Genomic DNA, 21411 nt, shown 5'->3' with positions numbered 1-21411 from the left:
GCTGTGCTGGTATAGTGCCAGTGCTCAGAAAAAACATCATGGCGAGACGACAGGATGCACCGTTCTCAGAGGGGAAAAAGAGTTCTACCACAGGAACTAGCAGGGCTTGTTGATAGAGCTTTAAACTAACTTGGACGGGGGAAAGGGGCAAAACCAGGCTCGCCAGTGATGAGCAATGGGATGTCAAAACTTGAGAAAACGAGCACTAATGGGATCCTCAATCTGCCTCCTGAGGTGTTGGCTACAATGTACCACACCCGAAATGTTTCTACACCACTGCAGCAGCATGAGGAACAAACAAGAGGAGCTCCAAGCTTTGGCCCAATCCCAGAGATTTGACATCACTGGCATAGGTGAGCCCTGGTGGGATGAGTCCCATGGGTGAAGTGCCCTGTTGGACGGTTACAGGCTCTTCAGGAAGGATGGGCAGGGCAGAAGAGGTGAAGGGGTGGCACTGTGTGTAATAAAAGGGTTAGAATCTCTGGAGCTCACAGTTGGCCATGGCACAGTTGGGAGCCTCTGGTGAAAATTAAGAGGCAAAAAAATAATGCAGATGTCACCGTGGGAGTCTAGTATAAACCTCCCAGCCAGGATGATGATGCCAATGAATTATTCTTTGAGGAACTATGAGACGCTTCCAAGTCAACTGCCCTTGTCCTTATGAGAGACTTGCCAGAAATTAACTGGGAGCACCACACAACTGGTACAACCCAGGCCAGAACATTCCTAAACAAAATCTGCATGACAACTTTATGGAACAGATCCTAAGGGAGCCGACTCAGAAAGACACTCCCCTTGATCTGCTGCTTGTCCACAGATCGGATCTTGTGAGCAAAGTGGAGATTGGGGGCCATCTTGGCCACAGCGACCACGAAGCGATCGAGTTTAAAATCTCTTGACAGGAGGAAAAGTGCCAGCAAAACCTCAGCTCTGGGCATGAGGAAAGCAGACTTCAGGCTGCTCAGGTAAGTAGTAAGTAAGGCCCTCTGGGAAAATTTTTTTGCAGGTGCTGGGGTCCATCACTGCCGGCCACTTTTTAAACATCACCTCCTAAGGGCACAGGAGCAACAATTCCCAAAAGTCGGAAGTCAAGCAGGGGAGGCAGAAGGCCGATTTGGCTGAATAGGGATCTTCTCTTGTAAATAAGGCAAAAAAGGAAGGTGTGTGCCCAGTGGAAGCAAAGTCAAGTGGCCTGGGAACACAGAGATGCTGCTGGCCACTGCAGGGAGAAAATTCATGCGACCAAAGCTCAACTGGAGTTGAAGCTGCCAGAAATATGGGGGACAATAAAAAGAGTTTTTTCAAATACGTTAATGGAAATAGACAGTATAGAAATATCATCATCCTGTTACAGGATGAGAATGGTCACCTTACAAACAGGGACAGAGACAAGACAGACGTGTTTAATGCTTTCTTGGCCTCTGTCTTCAACACAGATGATGGGCCAAGGGAGTCTCAGTGCCCTGAGCTGGAGGAATATGACTACCAGAATGGTCAGCTCCCAGTCAACCCTGAAACTGTGTGGGAACTGCTGCTCCAGCTGGATCCCACCAAATCTCTGGGGCCTGATGGGACTCATCCAAGAATTCTCAAAGATCTACTGATTTCATTGCAAAATCTCTCTTGATGATTTTTGAGTGGTCTTGGGAATCCAGAGAGGTCCTGGCAGACTGGAAGCTGGTGAACATTGTCCCAGTTTTCAAAAAGGGCAAGAAGGAGGACCCTGGAACATGCAGGCCTGTCAGTCTCACTTCAGTGCCTGGTAAAGTTATGGAGAAGGTTATCCTTGGAGGTATTGAAAAACACCTGAAAGACAATGAAGTCATTGGTCACAGCCAGCACGGCTTCATGAGAGGAAAGTCCTGCTTATCCAACCTGATTTCCTTGTATGACAGGGTAACCCACCTGGATCAAGGGAAGCTGGTTGATGTGATCTTTTTGGATTTCAGTAGAGCTTTCAATACAGTCTCTCTCAGATCCTTCTGGACAAACTGTCCAGCCCATGGGTGGATAAACACATCATGTGGTGGGTGAGCAATTGACTCATGGGTCAAGCACAGAGGGTGACAGTGACTGGGATAACATCAGACTGGGGACCTGTCACTAGGGGGGGTTCCACAGGGCCCTGTGCTCTTCAACATCTTCATAAATGACTTGGACACAGGACTGGAAGGGACACTGAGCAAGTCTGCAGATGACCCCAAACTGGGAGGAGCTGCTGAGTCCCTCGAGAGCAGGGAGACCCTGCAGAAAGACCTTGACAAATCAGAGGGTTGGGAATCACCAACCATAGGAAGTTCAACAAGGGGAAGTCCCGGATTCTGCTCCTGGGATGTACGGACAGGCTGGGGAATGAGATGCTGGAAAGCAGCGCTGGGAAAGGGCCCTGGGGGTCCTGATGGGTGCCAGTTGGCCCTGAGTCAGCAGTGCCCTGGCAACCAGGAGGGCCAACTCTGCCCTGAGGCAGCCCTCACCTGCAATATTGGGGCAGTTTTGGGCACTGAATATAAAAAAGATATTAAGCTCTTAGGGAGTCTCCAAAGGAGGGCAATGAAGATGGGGAAGAGCCTTGAGGAGCGGCTGAGGGCACTTGGTGTGTTCAGCTGGAGAAGAGGAGACTGAGGGGAGATCTCACTGCAGTTCCATCTGCCTGGGGAGGGGCAGAGGAGGGGCAGGCCCTGAGCTCTGCTCTGGGGGGACCAGGGACAGCACCCAGGGAATGGCTGGAGCTGTGTCAGGGCAGGCTCGGGTTGGATCTCAGCCAAAGGTTCTTCCCCCAGAGGCTGGTTGGGCACTGCCCAGGCTCCCCAGGGCAGTGGGCACAGCCCCAAGGCTGCCAGGAGGGTTTGGCTGATCCTCTGGGGCACAGGGGGTGACTCTTTGGGATGGTCCTGTGCAGGGCTAAGGGTTGGACTCGATGATCATTGTGGGTCCCTTCCAACTCAGCATATTCTGTGATTCTGTGTTATGTCAGAACATAGATGTTATGATGTTATGTCAGGCATAGCTTAATGAATTTTTTTTTAAGCAACTTGCTCCCTGAGAAGAAACCCTGAGGTTATGTGTCCAGTGCCCTTTCACTCCCCTACACTTCAAAGCCTCACAGTGCAGTTTTTGGAGTGCAAGTGACAAACTTCCACAGCAGATGTCAGTGTGCCTCGCTCTTTGCCTTAAGAGGGCTCCAGATTAGGATGTTAGAGAACTGCATCTGTGGCAGTTGAAAATAGCAAGGTGTATTACCAGGAATGGTGATGGAGCCAACAGCAGAGAGATCATCCCCTCAGCCACAAAAGTGAAAGCCGTCTGCTTTTTCAAATCTGGCTTTGTTACCACAATTGACTCGTTCTTAATCATTGTCAGTCTACAGTGCCTCAATGTGGCCCAATTCAGAACAGGGTCAGGAAAGAGGAGGTGACAGGCCATGTCCTGTGATGTGCCATGTGGCATATTTCTAACTGCATCATTTTCTTCATATATGACCTTGATGTATGGTCATCAGAGGGCAACATGACACTTGCAGCCACATTACTTACCTTACTTCAATCATTACTTCTTAACCCTAACCTAAAACCTTTGATGGGATTTCAGGGAAAAGCCTTGCACTTACAGCATTTTTCTAGGGCAAAACAGAGGTTAGGCACCACATGACACCTTGCTTAAAGAGCAAGGCATAACCTGAAGTTAGAAAGAAGTAATGCTGAAGTTGTTTACTATGGGAGACTGCAATTTTGGAAGCACCAAGGCAACCAGCATGTCTGCCAGATGGATGACAGGATGACGAGCCTGGAAAGGGGCCACCTAATCCTATGCTGGACAATTCTCTGATGGAACCCAATGCAGTTCCTTCTCACATCTTCTGATGTTTCATTTATATAACCATTGCAGATCGTCATGTTTCCTGATGAAAAATGTGCTCAGCAATGGTGTCAGGAAGCAGCAAGAGTCAGGGTTGCTCTGTGAAGGTGGAACAAACTAGGAGCTCAGTGACCACAGCACAGGCAGAGCCCTCACTGATCAGGCACACAGGTCTGAAAAGTGTGGAAAAAACAGGGTGCTGTTAACTGGGTTCATCGGCATCCCAAGACAAGGAATTCATCCATGGTTCATCCATGGAATTTTGTCAGGGGGAGACAGAGACAGGACTGAGAAACAAGGCTACAAGCAAGGTCTGAGGTCCATTCAAGAGGAAAAGCTGCAGGTAACTGCACCTACAACATACCTGAGACACCTACAACATCGCTCAGGCTGAAGTTAAGCAGTGCTCCTGGAACCGTGGGCGGAGAGTATGGGTGGCAGCCATAGGGCAGGTAAGTCCTGTTGGTGCATTTAGAGGTCTAACAATGATCTGTTGGGCCTGTCTTTATCTGTGTCGGCCACTGTGCAAACACAAGAAGAGACAACTGCCTTGCAGGGCTTAGGATGGACAGAGAACCAGGCTGCGGAAGGTCACAGATGCTTATGATGATTTGCAGTGCTCATGGAAGGATTCACACAAGGTCATGGCATAGGAGAAGTCATAGCTACTACTGTGAGTCAGTTGAAGAAGTTAAACTTATTCTACAAGCTGAATGGGCTGAAAGTGGTTTTGAACCCTTAGAGGTCAATGTGACCTGTGTCCTGCATGAGGCCCTTAAAAAGTAAAGCTATGCGCAAAGTTAAAGCAATTGGTTTAACTCAACTCTTGTAATCTTTCCTGGTTTGCTACACAGGTTCCAACCACCATTTCTGTCATCTGGTTTCATTATATATGGCAATTTCTGAACTGATGCTTGAGACCAAATGGCCCAAGGAATGCTGTTTGCACATCTTATATTGAACTAACCTCATGCACAGGGAAGGTTTCAGCAGTCAGAATTTTCTAGCTCGACTCAAACCACAGAAATACTCATGTCACATTTCTTACTCAATCTCACTTCTGGAAATTACTGTCTCAGTCCTTATACAAATGAAAAAAAATTACAAACATGCTCTAGTGAAGTATTTATTGTAGGCATAAACAGTCCAGCCTCACTGGTCTGTGCTCCAGGCTGTTTGCACTGGTTTGTTCACAAGTCCCTGACAGCAGAGGATGAAAACATCCATCTCTGATTTGATTTTGACTTACTGTTTTCTAAAGTAGAAAACCAAACACTCAAGTGTCTGTGAGCTACAGCAGAAGTTACAGTCTTTTTATTTACAGAGCTATGATTTTTTTTTTTTTTTGTAGACTTAGCAAATGCTTCGAGACTGTATCATTTGTCTGCTTGTTTGTTCAAAGACCGGGACTCTTTTTTTATATCAGTTTCTTGGATGTCTTTCTTTAAGCTGAGTTCTTCAGTACCAGTCATGGCTCTGATCACAGGTACAGACTTCAGGGGCTCTTCCCACTGCCCTTTCAATTTCTCCAAGTCTATGTAAAAGGAAGCAAGGCTGCTGGATGACACTGTGATGAAATGTGAAAATGTGAGAGTTTAGTCAGGATGCCATCTTAGCACTGCTCACAGTTCCCAGGGATCCTTCATGTTGGCTCACATTATCATGAAAATGCCTGCAAATTTGTGCAGCTGTGTGCTTAAGAGCATAGTTAACAGTCTAGTTGCTGTGGTGCTTACATATATCACAGGCAGATGTGTGCTCAATGCCTTTTTGGTCTTTGTTGCTTTATGCTTTTCCTCAGTCTTCTCTATTGCTGAAGCAAACTCATTTCTTACCTCCCAAGTCTGTGAAAAGTAAAAATCTGGATTAGAACAAAGGTCCATATAGTCCAGTGTCCTGGCATGCCAGTGACCAGTACGCACCAGTTTCTTAGAGAAGGGTGGGAGAAGAAAGCTTTGTAAGGAACACATGAAATACATTGTGATGTAATCCCTAGATTACACTTTGACCCTCTGATGAGGTACTCTCTTCCCCAGCAGTGTCAGTGTTGTAGTTAAACAGCACTTGACAGATTTTTTTGTCTCCCATGAGTTTTTGGAACTCATATAACCTTCCCATAGCATTACCTCTATGACATGGTACAGGAGAGAAGACCTAGAGAAGCAGTTTGGGCACAGGCTTGGTTTACAAATGAGGTGGTTACAACAGTGAAAATACCAAGTCGTCTCTACAATCCATGTGTGGAGCTATCAGTAATCACTGAAGTATCGGCAATGGCAATAGGCAATGGCTCCAGCACAAATGGTTTAAATGGTTTTCTTGCACAGATGCTGCCTTTGGTGCTTTTGACCTGTGCTTTTTTTTTTTTTACAATCACACCTACCTGTTACTCATCCAGCAAAGACAGCATCTCCCCTTTACCCTTGGACACAAGCACTTCCTTGAGGTCCCTCAGTTTCTGCCTTGACCATACACACTCCTCTATCTCATTGCCTCATTTCAGAGTTAAACCCTTAACTTCCCACTATGCCTCCAGTAAATGATTCTCCTTTTGACCTCCCCATTTTTTCCTGCTTTCTCTCCCACCACACATTATGTCATCCAAGGACATCTTCTCATCCAGGCACTTCTCCAGCCAGCTCTTCTCCCACTCGGATTGCTGATGCAGTTCATAATGGTTATTCCCTGAGTTCCTACAGTTGCTGTCTCCCTCTCCACTCTGCACCCTTTCCCTCTAAATGGTATGTCTGCTTTGTTATCCTGCAACACCCTTTCTTGTTCCTGGCAGTGTTCAATTCCATAAGTCCTGTCCGCAAATCCACTTTCTTCATTTCCACCAGACTTCATCACTCTTATCTACCACTGCTGCTATTTCTGTGCTGACTTTCACTACCTCCTTATAGGACTATCCCTCTGTGTGTGAGCTGCAGCAGCACCCAGGCAGAACATCGGTCTTTCCTGGACACCTCAGGGATTTCCACATTTAATGTGCTCTAGGCAGCATAATGTTCTGACTATACTCGAGTTACCAGATAAACAGATAGATAGATGATAGATAGATAGTGATCTTCTGTGATACCTTTATCAAATAAAGGTAAATTCACCTGTTTCCTTCTCTGAGAGACAAAGAAGAATAGAAAAAGCTAAAGAATTCCCACAGTGCTTTTTTGTTGTTGTCATTGCTTTCCTTAGGGTCTTCTAGGTAGTGTTTTACACTGTCTTTGCTCAGCCTTGCTGTCTGCCTGAGGAAGGGACTGCAACAGGGCACACTGCAACCCCAGAGCAGTACACTGTCTTTAAGGGGTAGTGCTTAGGTCTGGCTCAAAGGAGGAGAGGAAGCCAGGAGCATTCAATTGGCCTCATCATCACTGCTGTGGATGTGGCCCATGTGGTGTCTCTGGTTTAGAGTACACATCACATGGAGTCAGGTCTCCACATGGCAGCAAACCATACTCCCTCCAAATCCAACCATTTTCTGGAAATCATATGGTCCTCCAGGCAGGGAAACTAGGGCCCTGAGAGGAAAGGGCCCATGTGGAACAGGGTAAAATGATCAGGATTATGGCATCTGGGGCAGAGATGAAATGCTGGGTGGACAGGGCTGTCAATGAGGGACTCAGATGCACACAGGGAAGAGGCCAGGCTCTGGGAGTGAGTGAGCAGCCCAAGGGCTCTACTGGGCACTGTCTGCAGGGGTGATGCTGGGCTTAAAATCAGATCTGACTCCAGAGAAGGCAAAGAAACAAGCTGAACAGCAAACAAGGAAAGTATTTAGCTGTGATGGGAGAAAATAATTATTACAATGTGATGAACACAATGCACAAGGGAACCGAGCCTTCGAGACTTTGAGGACTGGTTATGTGGCAGCTGAACTTTAATTTCCTGGAGCTAATTGCAATGACACAATTCACAAGCAGCTGCTTCTCACTGTAGTTCTGTATGGCTCCAGGAATGACTGCAGAGATACCTAAACACAAGATGACATTTTAGCTCAGCAGGGAGTTTGTGAGATTTTGAATGGCAGGTTGAAAAGAAATAGTTAAAAATGCAGAACTGTTGTTGCTATGAAAGCTGAAAAATTATGATGTCAGTAAAATATACTTGATTAAAAGAAAAAAAAAAGTTACTAACATCAGGAAGAATTTTACAGATCATAGGATTTCCTTTACTGAGAGCTGAGACTCATAGGAAAAAGTGATAAAATTCCAGAAGTAAATGAAAAGAAGAAGCTGTGTCCTGAAAGGAAGGACCAGTATTATCGATTCCAAGGCAGAGCTGACAGAACTCTCCAGATTGGAATGTTTGTGCTTTACTTTTGAACCTTTGAGGCACAGACTCTGTCATGTAGAAGCAATATATTTAACAAAGAATGTAAGTACGCATGAATAATTAGCATATAGTTGACATCTCTGGCTGTAGAAGGAGCCATTGTGCCTGGAAGGGTACGCTCTAGGTGTACTAAAACATAAAGATTTATAGCATGTCTCATAGCAGATGACTGAGACTGAATAAACCTTATTTGTACCTATTGGATCATTATCATATTACATCTAATGGGAAAGCTCTGCTGAACCTCATAAGCTATTATAGGCTTGAAATTCAATTTTGTTTGTTTGTTCATTTTTGCTTTTTCTGTTTTTTTGTAATGCAAGTTTTGATGGAAAGCAAAATCCTTGGCAAAGACAACTCCAAAGCTGTGGGAATCAGGTTTTGGCATGGGTTGTCTCTGATGACCTAAGCATTAATATGTCACCTTGCCTTACTTAATGGACTGACTCCGCAGAACCCAAACTTGACAGGACTGTGGGAGGATGGACTCTCTCACCAAGAGGGAAGAACACAGACTCTCACCAGGCTTTCTCATAGGGCAGTGAAAATCTGGGGAGCAATAAAAGAGAAAAGGCCTCTTACTGGGTCTACACAAGCATAAACCCCTGGGGGAATGTTGAAGTTTCCGTTGTCTGATAATTAGTCTATGTGCAAATTGGATAAGTAATTTACATAAAATGTCACTTGTAAACAAATACCAGTTTAGGTCAGTCTGTCTCCTCCACTTTTTTTGTCCAAGCAAGATCATATTTCTTGTTCTTTCTTCCAACTGTTTTTGTCTGTCCAGTTTGTGCGCTTGTAGGATCCCTGGAGAGTCATCTGGCTTCTGTCACAGCCCAGGGACCCACTGCAGCTGGTTTTATCAGCTCCTTGGGCTGTACTGTCCCTTCTGGGGCTCCATGAAGACTGGAAGGAAGATCCCAGGAGGATACCTGGGTACAGACCTTCAGCTCCCCAGGAGGACAGTCAGCATTCCTACAGACTTTCCACAGATGTGACATTGACTGTACTAAACATATCTGAATTGTGGAGTTCCCTGCTGTCTTCTAGAAATAGTTTATTTAGAACTGAGGAGCTTGTAATAATTCTCTCAAAAAACCTCATGTGTGTGGCCATCTAGATTTAACAACTTCTATACTTCAATGGTATAATAAATAATGCTATAATCTTATGATGAAACTTGCTGATTTATCTACTTAGAACATGCTTTCTGAAGGAATCCATGTGATGATTGTTTTTATCAGACCTCAGGCCTCCAGGGCTTGCTTATATAACAATAGTTGATTTTAGTAAACTGAAAGAGGCAAAAAGCCCAAACACATAATAGAAAGGAAAAATCCAGCTACAGGGACTGCTGTTGAGAGCACAGAAAACTGGTTTCTTGATCATCTGAAACACTTTACAGTGCAATTAAAAGTAAACTATTTCACTGAGGTGAAGTAAAATCTTACGCTTTTCACACATTTTTAAAACACAAGTAAAACACATTCTAAACCAGTTCAAGCTCTTTAATATCTTAAACAACAGCTCTAGAAGAAATCCATCTATTTTAAATTGGGGAAGACGCGACATACGTGTGGTGTCTGGTGTTTCCAGTGGGTGCTGAAGAAATCCATTGCAGTAAAATGCTATATAAACAGAATGCACATTTAAATAAAAAGCATTTTAAAACTGCACATATATTTTTAAATGAATCAAATATTTACACTTTATTAATATATTACTGAAATACAAACTTTGTATTGATTAAATAGATTGTTAAACACAGATAGAAAAGTAAAAGAAATACTTTTTAAGGTGCCAGAAATGTGATAGCTCAAATATGTTCTTGACCTAGTGGTAGTCAATTAATTGGTCTGTTCTTTGCAACAAAACAGTGTATCGTAACTGCTAAAGTTTACGTGGCTAAACCTTTTAAGTCTGATAAATAATTTTAAAAGCATTGGTAAGTTACATAAGCTGCATACAATCATACTGCTCAAACAATACATTGAAGATATAAGCCCCGTCTTAAAAAAGTGCCCTTTGGGGTTGCAAAGCTAGAAGCAGGGGTCAGAGAACAAAGCCTTCCCATACAGAAGTGTAGGAGCAGGGAAAGTCAGAAGGGCAGGCACAGCATGGGCATCTGACGGGGACAAGCCATGTGAATAGAACCCACAAGCAGCCCTTAAAAACAGTTATTTGACATGGTGTTCTCACTGAAACACAGACTGGTTGAGGTGGGAAGGATCCTCTAGAGGTCACTTGGTCGAACTTGGAGTCAGTTGCCAAGGTTATGGATTTTTTTACATTTGCAGGCATCTGTGTTAAAATAGAATGCTCGCCAGTAAAGTACAGGGAAAATGAATAACTGTGCTATGTAACTGGCTGCAAGCTAGAGAATGAACACGTGAGACCTAGGGCAGGTATTTATATTGCAGATAAATATTACCTGCTAACCTTTCTACTGCCTTTTTCTTTTTTCTTTTCAGGATGCCAATTGGCTCATGTTCACTTTGGAAACTGGATCTTAACAAACAATTGAATTTCATAGGTCTCTGGATGAGTTGTATGTGAGAATTAAAATGCAAGCAGAAGTTTGGTTCAACTCAAGTTTGTTTTTCGGAATTTAATGTATATAAGTATCTCCTGTCATTTTGCTTAAACAAAATGTGTCTGGTTTGGCCTGAAATTGGGGTGTTTTTTTGAGATGGGGGATGATTTCAATCTGTGAAGAGTCTTCCACACACATATCTTTATTTATGAAACAATCCTATGAAAAAGAAAAATTAACAACTTCTTTATTATGTGAGTCAAAGGGCAGTCATGTATGGATGAAGCTGCTGGGACACAATGCGCATTCCGAGTCTACTTGTTTCCAGAGTACATCCTGCTTTCCTGTGCACATCACTCTCAGCATCAGCTACCTTCCAGACTGGTCAGCAGAGAGCATTTTTTGATTCAGACCTCTTCTACCCAGCCACACAGGTTAGCAACATGCAGATACGATTTTTTCTCAGATTAGGAAAACTGGAACATCTGGGATATTAACTCCTTCCTCCTTGCATTGCACATCCCAGAACTCTGAACAGTCTGGAGGTGAAAGAAGATCTTTCACAGCACTGGTTGTTGGCAGGTGCTGTCCCAGTGGACAGCTTTCTAAATCTCACTTTCCTCAAAGACTTCCTCAGTTGTCTCTCCAGTGGTGACCTCTCCCTCACTGCTGTCTGACATGCTTGTCCGTGGGTGGGATGGGAGTGCGGAGCAGGGCTCCAGGTTGAAGTCTGTCCTCTGCCTCACCAGCACCTGCTGCAGCTGCATGCCCCAGGGTTTGCTCACCTCCAGGCACAAGCGGTGTTTGCTGCTGAAATGCTGGTTTTTTCGCTTCTGTGAACATTTTCTGAGGTATTTTATGTTTTCCCCAAGAAAGCAGAGTTTGCAGCCAAAGGGATCTGCCAGCAGGAAACGGGACCACTGCTTCTGGAGCTCTGCTTTCACCTGGGTGGAGGAGAAAACAGTCTGGTCATAGTGATGGCTTGTGACCACCCTGTAGTTCACTAACACAAATACTAGATGTAAAATGAGAGGAACTGTGCAGTCCTGAGCTTCCTGTCTCTTTGGGGCTTCACTTGCACCTGGTGGGGTCCTTGTAAGGTAGGAACAGACTTGTTGGCTAAGTCAACCTGAAAAGTTCAACCTCTGCACTCTAAGGAAAGCTTTTCCTCTGCAAATCCGATGCATGTGTGTGGGAGAGCTCAAGTGACTTCTCAGTTTACAGCCTGATGGAGTGAAGAGGAGGAAAGCCCAGGCGCTGTGGAAATGAAGACCATGCAGTTTTGCCACAATGTTGTGCTTGTGGAGCTGATTTGTTTTGTTAAAGCTGTTTATCTGGCAGCCTGACTGAAATCCTCAGCACTGGATGTCCCACTGCCTGCACCCCCTGAGCCCATGCTGCAGCTGGAGGGCAGGCTCCAGCCCCATGTGGAGGACCAGGACTTCTCCTGGCTCTAACCAGCAGAACTTTGGCCTGAGAACTCAGCTGGACCAGATGGTAGAAGGCCAAAAGAGCAACTTTCAACTGCTGATGAGAGCTGATAGCAGTTCTGTGCCCTTCACAAGTGTCAGACAAGCACTCCTCTATTGCAGACAAGTGCCAGTTCTCTTTTTCATTTAAGTAGTTCTGAAATTACAGCACATTTCCTTTATAGATATTAGGAACATCTGGTCTACCTTCTGTATAAAGCCCATCCATTTGTTTCACTGATGTCTTTAGAAAGGTGTCCAATTCCTGTAGTCCTGTTTGTGTAGTGTGTCCCATGCCAACTGTCTGTGCCAGTGTTCTGATGCTGGATATGTGTCTGTTTATTCCAATAGTGGCAGTCTGCACCCAGGCCAAATACAAGGGAAGTACAGACAGCAAGATTCAACTTAGAAAACATTTAAAATTAAGTGAGATTAATTCCACAGCCTACACGGCATCATTTTCCAAGGCAGCTTGTAGCAAGTCAGGCTGAGAAAGCTGGGGTGTTCAGCCTGGAGAAGAGAAGGCTCTGGGGAGACCTCAGAGCCCGTTCCAGTGCCCAAACAGGACATAGAAAAAGAGGGAGAGCCACTTTTCACATGTGCAGATAGTGATTGGACGAGGGAGTAACAGTTTTAAACAAGAGGAGAGATTTAGATGAGATGTGGGTGGAATGAGGTAAGCTTTAAAGTCCATTCCAACCCAAACCAGTCTGTGATTATATGATTCTGTGCAGTCAGAGTGATAAGGCAGAGGCAACATGCAGCTGTCACTGGACTGTATGGACAGGAGGAGAGCCAGTAGTACTTCAAGAGAAGCAGTTGTTCTCCCTTACTCAGATCACCTTTGAATACTGTGACTAATTTTGGACCCCCGGTATAGGAACTGTGTTGATAAGCTTGAACTTATCGGCAGAGATCAGCACTGGAGCACTTGCCCTATGAGGAGATAGATTTACACTTCAAAGCCCAGATACTTTCTATAAGGAGATCATGGAGGACGTGGAGTCAGGCACTCTGCAGAGGTGTTTGGTAGGGACACAAGAGACAGTGATTACAAACTGAAATATATACGGAAAGGGTCTGGAGCACCAGGAGCAGCTGAGGGAGCTGGGAGGGCTCACCCAGGAGAAAAGGAGGTTCAGGGGGGACCTTCTGGCTCTGCAACTCCCTGACAGGAGGGGGGAACCAGGGGAAATAGGGCTCTGCTCCCAGTGAACGAGGGAGAGGACAAGAAAAAATGGCCTCCAGTTGCACCAGGGGAAGTTTATATTAGACATTAGCAAAATATTCTATATCAAACAGGCTGCCCAGGGGGGTGATTGAGTCACCATCCCTGGAGACATTTATGCGGTTGTGACACTTGGGGACATGGTCTAGTGGCAGACTTGCAGTACTGGGTTAACAAGTAGACTCAATCTTTTTAAGGTGTTTTCCAACTTAAAACAATTCCACGATTCTATGACAATATATGGAAAAAATATTCCCTCCTGAGTATGGAGAAGCACTGGAACAGAGGACCAGAGAGGTGGTGGAACCTCTGTCCTTGGGTTGGGGGGTTCAAAGTTTAGCTGGACAAACCTCTGAGTAACCTGGTGTGATTTCAGTCTTCACCCCATACTGGCAGGAGGTTAGCTTTCTCTGCTGTCATCTCTGCTCCGTCTAAATCCTGGTGCAGAGCAAATTGAACTCCCAGCTGTCCCTTGAGGCACAGCAGGAGACAACTTCCAGACAAGGAATCCCTTACAGCAAGTTTAAGGATGTGCACACATTAAAAAGTGTCTCTGACTGTTGCAGGAGATTGGAAGATGATCTTTAAGGTCCCAAACCATTCCGTGATTCTATTAAACTATTTTTTCAGCATGTTGCTGTCTAAGATATCATAAAACCCTAAATATGGTCACTTCACATGGAGTTCAGGGGTAAACTAAGGGGTTCAGCCTGGCCAACCATGAAGTCTGGGGTTTCAGCTGAATAAAGGAGTGGAGTTTAGGTGTGTGACTGACCATAAGCTTCTGGTGGTATCTCAGACACCACAGGCTAACCATACCTCCAGTATGGTTATCTCATATCATGGTATCTCAGACACCACTCAGGCTTCAGTGGAAATACTTTGCATTTGAATCCCAAAGCTGTGAGAGTTCTTGCTGTCCTGTTCACAAAATTTTACCAGCTCGAAAGAATGCACACATGTTCTCAATAAGCAGAGCTGGTCAGTGTGTTCATCCTTTTGAGTGTCATTAATATACTTTACTAACAAACTAAAAACTTTTCTCATAAACTGTGTCTTACCTCTCCATTAGCAAAGCAGTACAGAACTGCTACCAAAAAACCCTGTAAGAGAAAGAAAGTGAGAGGAAAAAATCAGCATACAGGAAATATGTGAAGCTTTAGTTTAAGGATGACATTATTGTTAAAGCCATAAATATAAACAATGCTGCTTAATTTTCAAAAAGGCAACCAATTTACTTATTGTTGTTATTGAAGTACCCAGTCAGTTGTTTTTGTGCAGTGCCTTGGCAAGTGCAGGGCACATTTTGTGCAGATACTGAGAAGAAGAGACTATATGCAACCCAGTTTGAACTTCATTTCGCTAGCATATAATACTTTTTTCCCAAACCACTACTGTTATAACTGGTGCTATTTCTAAACATGCTAAGGCAAAAAAGTGCTACTTGGTTTGTCATACCATCTATGTGTTTGTTGGGGTTTGCATATGAGACTACTGAGACAGATGTCATTTGGGTGCTTTTTACAAATTAGTTCTATATTAAGTGATTAGTGTTAATTCAAAGTACAGCTGTATTGAGTGCTACAGCTATTTTGAATTGCTATTATTCCTTCAAAATTAATATAAATAAACACCTTAAAAAATCCTAGAGATAGAACTTGTTTTAAACCAATGCCAAAATTATTTTTTCCATTTGCGTTCTCTCTGTGTTTGATCTCAGACCAAAGCAGCTTCCAGGCTGCATCTTAACTCCACAGGCTGGCAAAGATATGCAGATTTATTCCCAGTTCTTCAGGAAATGCCATTTTTTTGGTGTGTCTAAAGGCATCTGTGACACAAGTGCTGATTAAGAGAAAAATAATCTCAGTCTCAAGGCAATGTTTATATCACAGCTACAAAGGTGCTATAACCATATACAATGCAGCTGACAGCATTCAATTGGTTTCACACTCATACTTTTCCAGAAATGTTTCTGCTTTTCTCAGACAAAAGCTTAAAAAGAAATTCACATACCCAGAATCTTCAATATTTTTCATTATACCTAGCGTTAACCAATAGCATTTTGAGGCCACTGTTAATTGTCTAGCAATCCTGAAAGGCTTGGAGTCATTAATTCCTTAAGCATATATGCAGTAAGTATGAAAACAAGCAGTTTATCTGCCACACCAGTGGAAACGGGGACAGGAGAAATACCAGTGACAATTGCTTTTTCCATGTATTTTATTTCTATCATTTTTCCTGCTTCACCTGGGTTATGGTAGCAAGATACAGTTAATTTTGGCATGTCATTTATCAACGTAACTTTTAAATAATATTTTGCATTTGAATTATTTCATGGAAATATGCAAAAAAATTCACAATATACTGTGGTCATTAGAGTTAATAATAGATGATATTAAATATAAATTATAATACATTATAATAATTGTATCTTATAACTATTATAATTACAATATATTCTCACATATGATATTAAGTACAGATTTAAGAGCTTAAAAAGCAACTTTTTTATGCAGAACTGCTCCTGCACCTGGACATAGTTCTCATTATTTTAGGTAGAAAGTTCATGAAAATGTCTTTACCTGGTGGGTGGTTTGGGGGTTTTTTTGTTTTATTTATGAGCTCTAAATTTAGCCTCATGGGCAATGCAAGCAGAAACAGGATTTGAACTACATGGTGCTGTTGAGTCCTTTGACTGCTAAGCCTGGTGATAGCCACTGCCAGAAAAGCAGAGACTCATCAGATTAGGAGCTGCCTGTGTGAACATGAGTGACATCTCTGTGCTGATTTCAGTTTGTAAATCCCTCTGTGAATCTAGTTCACTGCTCCTGCAGGACCAGAGCATGCAGTGACAAGCAGAAGCACTGTGAAATCATACCAGAAGGTGGAAAGTTCTGCTGATTATTCATGTTTGATGTTCATTTTATATCCTGATTTCTTTAATGCTTACTCATTTTTTCCCAATAAATTGAATTTCACACTTAGAAATCTTTCCAATATGCTGTGACTTCTCAAGCACACAATTTCAGAATTATCCTAGTGTGAGTGAAAAAGAAGAATCAGAAATTCAGAAGAAATGTTCATTAGCATAAACACCAATAGAAAAGGATAGATGCACACGTAAGCCTCACAACTGTTTTTCAGTTCCATTGACAATGGCAACATGATAAATTACTCATTAAATAACGTGTTCTCTCCACCAGAAACAGCAGTTTTTCCTGTGGCTAGCAGTTTGCATGCATCAGGGAGCCAAGGTATTTGGATTGCTCCACTTTCTAAAGCAAAGCAGCATCATACCTACAGCAGAACTCCTATTTAGAATTTAATTTTGTGCTCCTTTAAAATGTTTGAGTTAAACCTCCAGATAAGATCACAGGGGTAATTGTTTTTCTTTAACAAAACAGTTTAACTGTCTTTTAAAACTATTGAGAAGATTTACAGACTAAACAAATGTAACTGTGTACAGTTGATGCGCTTTTTGGCTAATCCCTTCACAAATAATGCCATAGCTAAAAGAGAGAGTCTGCAATAAACATTAGCTAAGATCTTTGGGTATTTTGTAAAGACATTTTGTTTCTAAAGCATGACATGCAGCCAAGCACATGAACGTTTCTCTAAAAGGAATGAAGTTTGTGTTCTCTAGCAAGGATGAGTAAGGTGGTTTATATATCAGATTTCTCTGTACAATCCAGTAAATGAAATTTTCACTTAAAATGATTCTGTGTTTTTAAAATAACATCTAGCCACTGCAATGTCCCCAAGTAAGGATACGTCTAACTGAGGAATGCATACTCCAACACTAAGGTCCCTTCCAACCTAAATCATTCTGTGATTCTGTGAACACCATGTCAGCGGGCCTCTCAGGGTTGTGGCTCTGCGGGAACTCTCTGGGAGTTTTTTCCGCTCAAGCTGTAGTGGAAATTTTTAATTGGAGCCTCAAAAACAGTGTCAAAACACTGATGCATACGTACACCATAGTGTGGGTGCATACATAAAGGTCAAAACCAAGGATCATCATAAATTGTGGGAAAAGTGCAGCAATGCTGTGATGACTTCATGCCTCAGGCTGCAGAAGTGGGCAGCATGTGTCAGAGCACTGAGTTAGTGAGGAGCAAGGACTTGTAGCCAGAGAGATTGCTGGGTTCCTCAGTAAAGAGAGGAGGCCTGGAAATTGCTGTCCTGTTGCCCTAAGAAGGTCAAGACAGGAAGATAAGGGTAAAGGACAACTTTTCTAAGCAGGTTCATTAGTACTACCTGGAAGAGCCGTTACTCAGCAGCTCTGCAGAACTCAGACTGAAGCAGACAGCAGTGCTTTGTGCCAGTGTCCAGTTCTTTGGCTTTGCAAACTGGAGAGCAAATAATTATAGGGAAGCACACCTATACCTGTGCATAAGTGGCCATCTGAGAGTTCCAGTGACAGCTCACTCTACGATTAGGACTACTTAGGATTGGCTATTTAACTGGAGTGTGAGTCCTTCACCCCCTCAGGCTTGCCACAGGGTTGCTACAGTCAAACTCTCTTCCTTTCCTATCTCAGGTTTCTGCCTACTTTCACAAGACTAAGGCAGGGTGACTGAAGAGGAGTCAAGTGTGTGAACATCTGTAAAACACTGCTGACTGTATAGGTAAGAAATTTCGACCTGCAGACACTGGTCTGTGTGTCTGTTCCATCCATGTAAGGACTTTGAAAATTTTTCTCCTAGCTCTAAAAATTTGTGAGTACAGTACTTTTGTGAGTGTACATCTAGGAGCCCATAGTGTCACTTTGCAGATAAGGTGAATGAACGGATCCCTTAGGGAAATGGAACCCAAACCTTGGATGAAGACAGACATTCTTATAGTTATGATTTTGGCAGGGATTACTTTAAATAGATCGCTTTAATCCTGTGTTCAGGGGTCTGTGATGAACTGTCACCTACTATCAAAGACTACAGGATACACTGTTTCTGAAGATGTCTGACTCCTTTTTTGGTGATTGGAACTACTATATTTTGAATATGCAGTTTGTGAATGTTTTATCTTGTCACTGCAATAGTGTATTTAGAGACATTTTAGGTTGGAGCGTAATATTAAATAAGAATTCTCTATATTTGTGGTATATATAGGTGAGCAGCATATGCACATGGATCTATGACCCCTAAAAACAGTACTTGCAAAACAGTACTTACATGAAATGAGCTCATTGTCAGCTGAATGAAAAGTCTTATATGTCTTGGAAGTCCTTCCACCTGTTCATCAGTGATGAAGGTAAATACAAACTCATGGATGCCCAACAATGGAATCAACACAAGCGTAGATCTTGCCAATCTTAAAAAGAAAATGTTTGATTATTATATTTTTAAGTATCCTTGGTAAAATATAAAAAAATTCAGCTACAAAGAAATGATTCCAGAAACATTCCCCCAACATTCTGACTCTGGAGTGGTATTAGCAGTTTCGTGATTTTGGGAATAAATCCTCAGATATGAGTTTTGAAACATACTATCATAAAGGTATGAACAGGAAGGAATCTTGGCTTTGAGTTTCAGGTGAAAAGTTAGGGACAAGAAATAGAACAGGAAGGCTGCTATCATCAAACTTGTGTTGTTAGGTAACAGAAAAATATTTACATAGCTAAATATGAGTGGTCTAATAACAGGGTCCTTAGACCTTCCTATCACTGCTGAAAGCTCTGTGAGCTTTGAGCATTGAGAACATCCTGCGGTACCGTCAGCAGTAAAAATGCTTCCTAAAAATGCAACTAGAATAATTTGCTAGAAGAGAATCTTCTTTAACGAGTTTGGGGACATATTTATATGGATGAAAGAAGAGCTCTCAAAACAAAGTGAATTATGAGGATGATTTGCATTATGAAGAATAGCTTGACTCTTTAAAAGTTTAGCAAAATTATAAGCAGTAGAAAGTGGAATATAATACAAAACACTAGGCAATGTTAAATATAGGCATTGCTGTCTGTACATCACAACCACCTTCCTGTATCATTCTGCAGAATATAGCTGAGATCCTTTGGACATTGACTGTTGAAGGAAAATGGAAATATTATTTTGTTAGGGATGTAATACTAGGTTTAAGAGGAAGTCAGTAGCAAAATTTCCATCCCCTCCCCTTGCCTGGTTCTTTTTGACAATAAAGTAATTTGTGTTAGTAAGGCAGGACTGTAGTAGCAACCAGGGGTTCACAATGATACTAAAAGATACTAAGAACAGGAAAGGACTGGGATATGGAAAACAGTTGGATCCTCATGTTTCCATTGTTTCCAGGTTTTCACTGCAGCCTTAGCTTCTTGCAGAGCAGCCTGCCCTTGTAGTTCCCACAAAGTGAGAAGATATTTGTGAAAATGTCAACTCCGAGACTTTAACATGATGTACCATTGAGACTCCTCCAAAAGAGCCCACACCAAAGCCTACAAGAGTCCAGGCTAAGGAAGAAGGTAGATCAGAAACACTAAGAGACATTTCAGTGTCTCACAAATCTTCACACCCTTTTCTTTTGAGGACCTTTTGTCACATTCAAGGGAAAAATGCATCACAGCAGCAGAGGCCGCAGGTGCGAGTGGAGATACCTGAGAGCAGGGATGTCATTGCATTGCAAAACCTGTGTGAAAATGCCCACAAAACTCAGCACATAGGTGCTGACCTGTCTTTACCTCTCAGATAAGGAAATGTCTGTGGAGCCTTTTTTCCCAGATGGCTTTCCTATATCATACTCTAAGTATCTGTTACGCCTGGTGGTGGTAGGTAAATATTTAAGGACAAACAGTCAATCTTCTGATGTTATGAGAAAATAAAAAGAAAGGGCCTAGATTTCTGTGTTACTTATTACATACCTGTATTTGTAGTCATGAAAGTTCATTTGCTGAGCTTTTAGTTTGGAAATCAGCATCCTGAGAATTTTTAAGAAGATGCCAAAGTTAACCTTTAACAAAAATACGTATGGGTTACTTAATATAAATGTTATGACACTAATCATATAACTATTAAATAAATGCAAAATTGATATTAAACACTTGCAAAACCTGCCACCAAATAACTGGAATGCAGTTGTGACGAGGTTGGAATTCAAGCAGGTTTTCGCCACATCTGCAGCAGTGACAGACTCTGCTGGTATTAACTCTCTCCAAACAAAGCAGCTAACAGTTTATTTACCTTTAGGTCATGCAACTCTTCACCAAACCATGACAGGTAAGCAGGATGTAGTAAAAATCCACAGTGATCGCAATTCTTCAGATAAAGAGGATGTAGGCAGACCAAAAAGCCCTGGGCATTCTTTTTACAACTGATTATCTCCTCTGTTAATTAAATTGTCCTGACTTGAGCCAGAAAAATTTGCAAATAATTCTTTCTAATGAGACCTGCCAATGCCTATGAGTCATGAACTATTTATCTTTCACAGACCAAAAGCCCTATGCAAAAAAGTTACTAAAGTTGCAAAATTGAGGAACTTTGCATTGCCTTATTCAGCCTGATTGGCATATAATTTGTGATACGTGATCTTCCAGTACAAAATTATATTTTAATTTTTAACATTGAACTCTGCTTCCTCATTATTTGAACAATAGTTTATCCCTTGTGTCACTTTATATCCCCCATGATATTTCTGTAGTAGGAAACTGTATCTTATTTGTTCCAAAATATTGAAGGACAAAACAGGCACTAATTAAAAAGACCAAGGAGGGGAAAAAATATGGGTTATATAATTCTTACTGTAATGGAAAACAACATTGGTCCTCGGATGATCCACCAGATTCCCATGTGTTCATTTGTTCCCCAGCACCTGGAGAATAATTTGAAGTATAATTAATATTTAATATATATTTTTAATAATAATTTAATATAATATGTAACTTTATATAATATACATTTTCTATATTTATCTATTTATATTTTATATATGGACATATAATACATAATTTTAATAATAATTTAATATATAATTTTTCATAGAAAAATTAGGAAGCTTACATAACCTGTGTATATATTTCAAAAGGAAGTTGATGC

General features: G+C 42.2%; 2 protein-coding genes across 4 annotated transcripts in view; one reads left to right on the top strand and one right to left on the bottom strand.

Moving 5' to 3' along the window:
* GAS7 (growth arrest specific 7) overlaps positions 1 to 9355 on the top strand; it is a 118198-nt gene extending 108843 nt beyond the window's left edge. The window contains exon 13 of the mRNA XM_064675554.1: positions 8972 to 9355. Coding sequence (XP_064531624.1) covers positions 8972 to 8986 — 15 coding nt within the window. The 3' untranslated portion in view covers positions 8987 to 9355. The remainder of the gene's footprint in view (positions 1 to 8971) is intronic.
* A 1584-nt stretch (positions 9356 to 10939) lies between these two features.
* GLP2R (glucagon like peptide 2 receptor) overlaps positions 10940 to 21411 on the bottom strand; it is a 42146-nt gene continuing 31674 nt past the window's right edge. For 2 of the 3 annotated variants that reach the window (XM_064675556.1, XM_064675555.1), the window contains 5 exons: positions 21118 to 21187; positions 20241 to 20329; positions 18583 to 18721; positions 14476 to 14517; positions 10940 to 11661 (listed from right to left, as the gene is read on the bottom strand). In XM_064675556.1, the coding sequence (XP_064531626.1) occupies positions 11323 to 11661; positions 14476 to 14517; positions 18583 to 18721; positions 20241 to 20329; positions 21118 to 21187 (679 nt within the window). In that variant the 3' untranslated portion in view covers positions 10940 to 11322. Of the gene's footprint in view, positions 11662 to 14475; positions 14518 to 15788; positions 16451 to 18582; positions 18722 to 20240; positions 20330 to 21117; positions 21188 to 21411 lie in introns of those variants that run through there. The other variant, XM_064675557.1, reaches the window with a different exon arrangement.

Source organism: Pseudopipra pipra, chromosome 19 (genome assembly GCF_036250125.1).
Source record: "Pseudopipra pipra isolate bDixPip1 chromosome 19, bDixPip1.hap1, whole genome shotgun sequence".
Classification (NCBI taxonomy): Eukaryota; Metazoa; Chordata; class Aves; order Passeriformes; family Pipridae; genus Pseudopipra; species Pseudopipra pipra.
The sequence above is the reverse complement of the archived record's forward strand: the minus strand, read 5'-3'. Positions and strand labels throughout refer to the sequence as shown.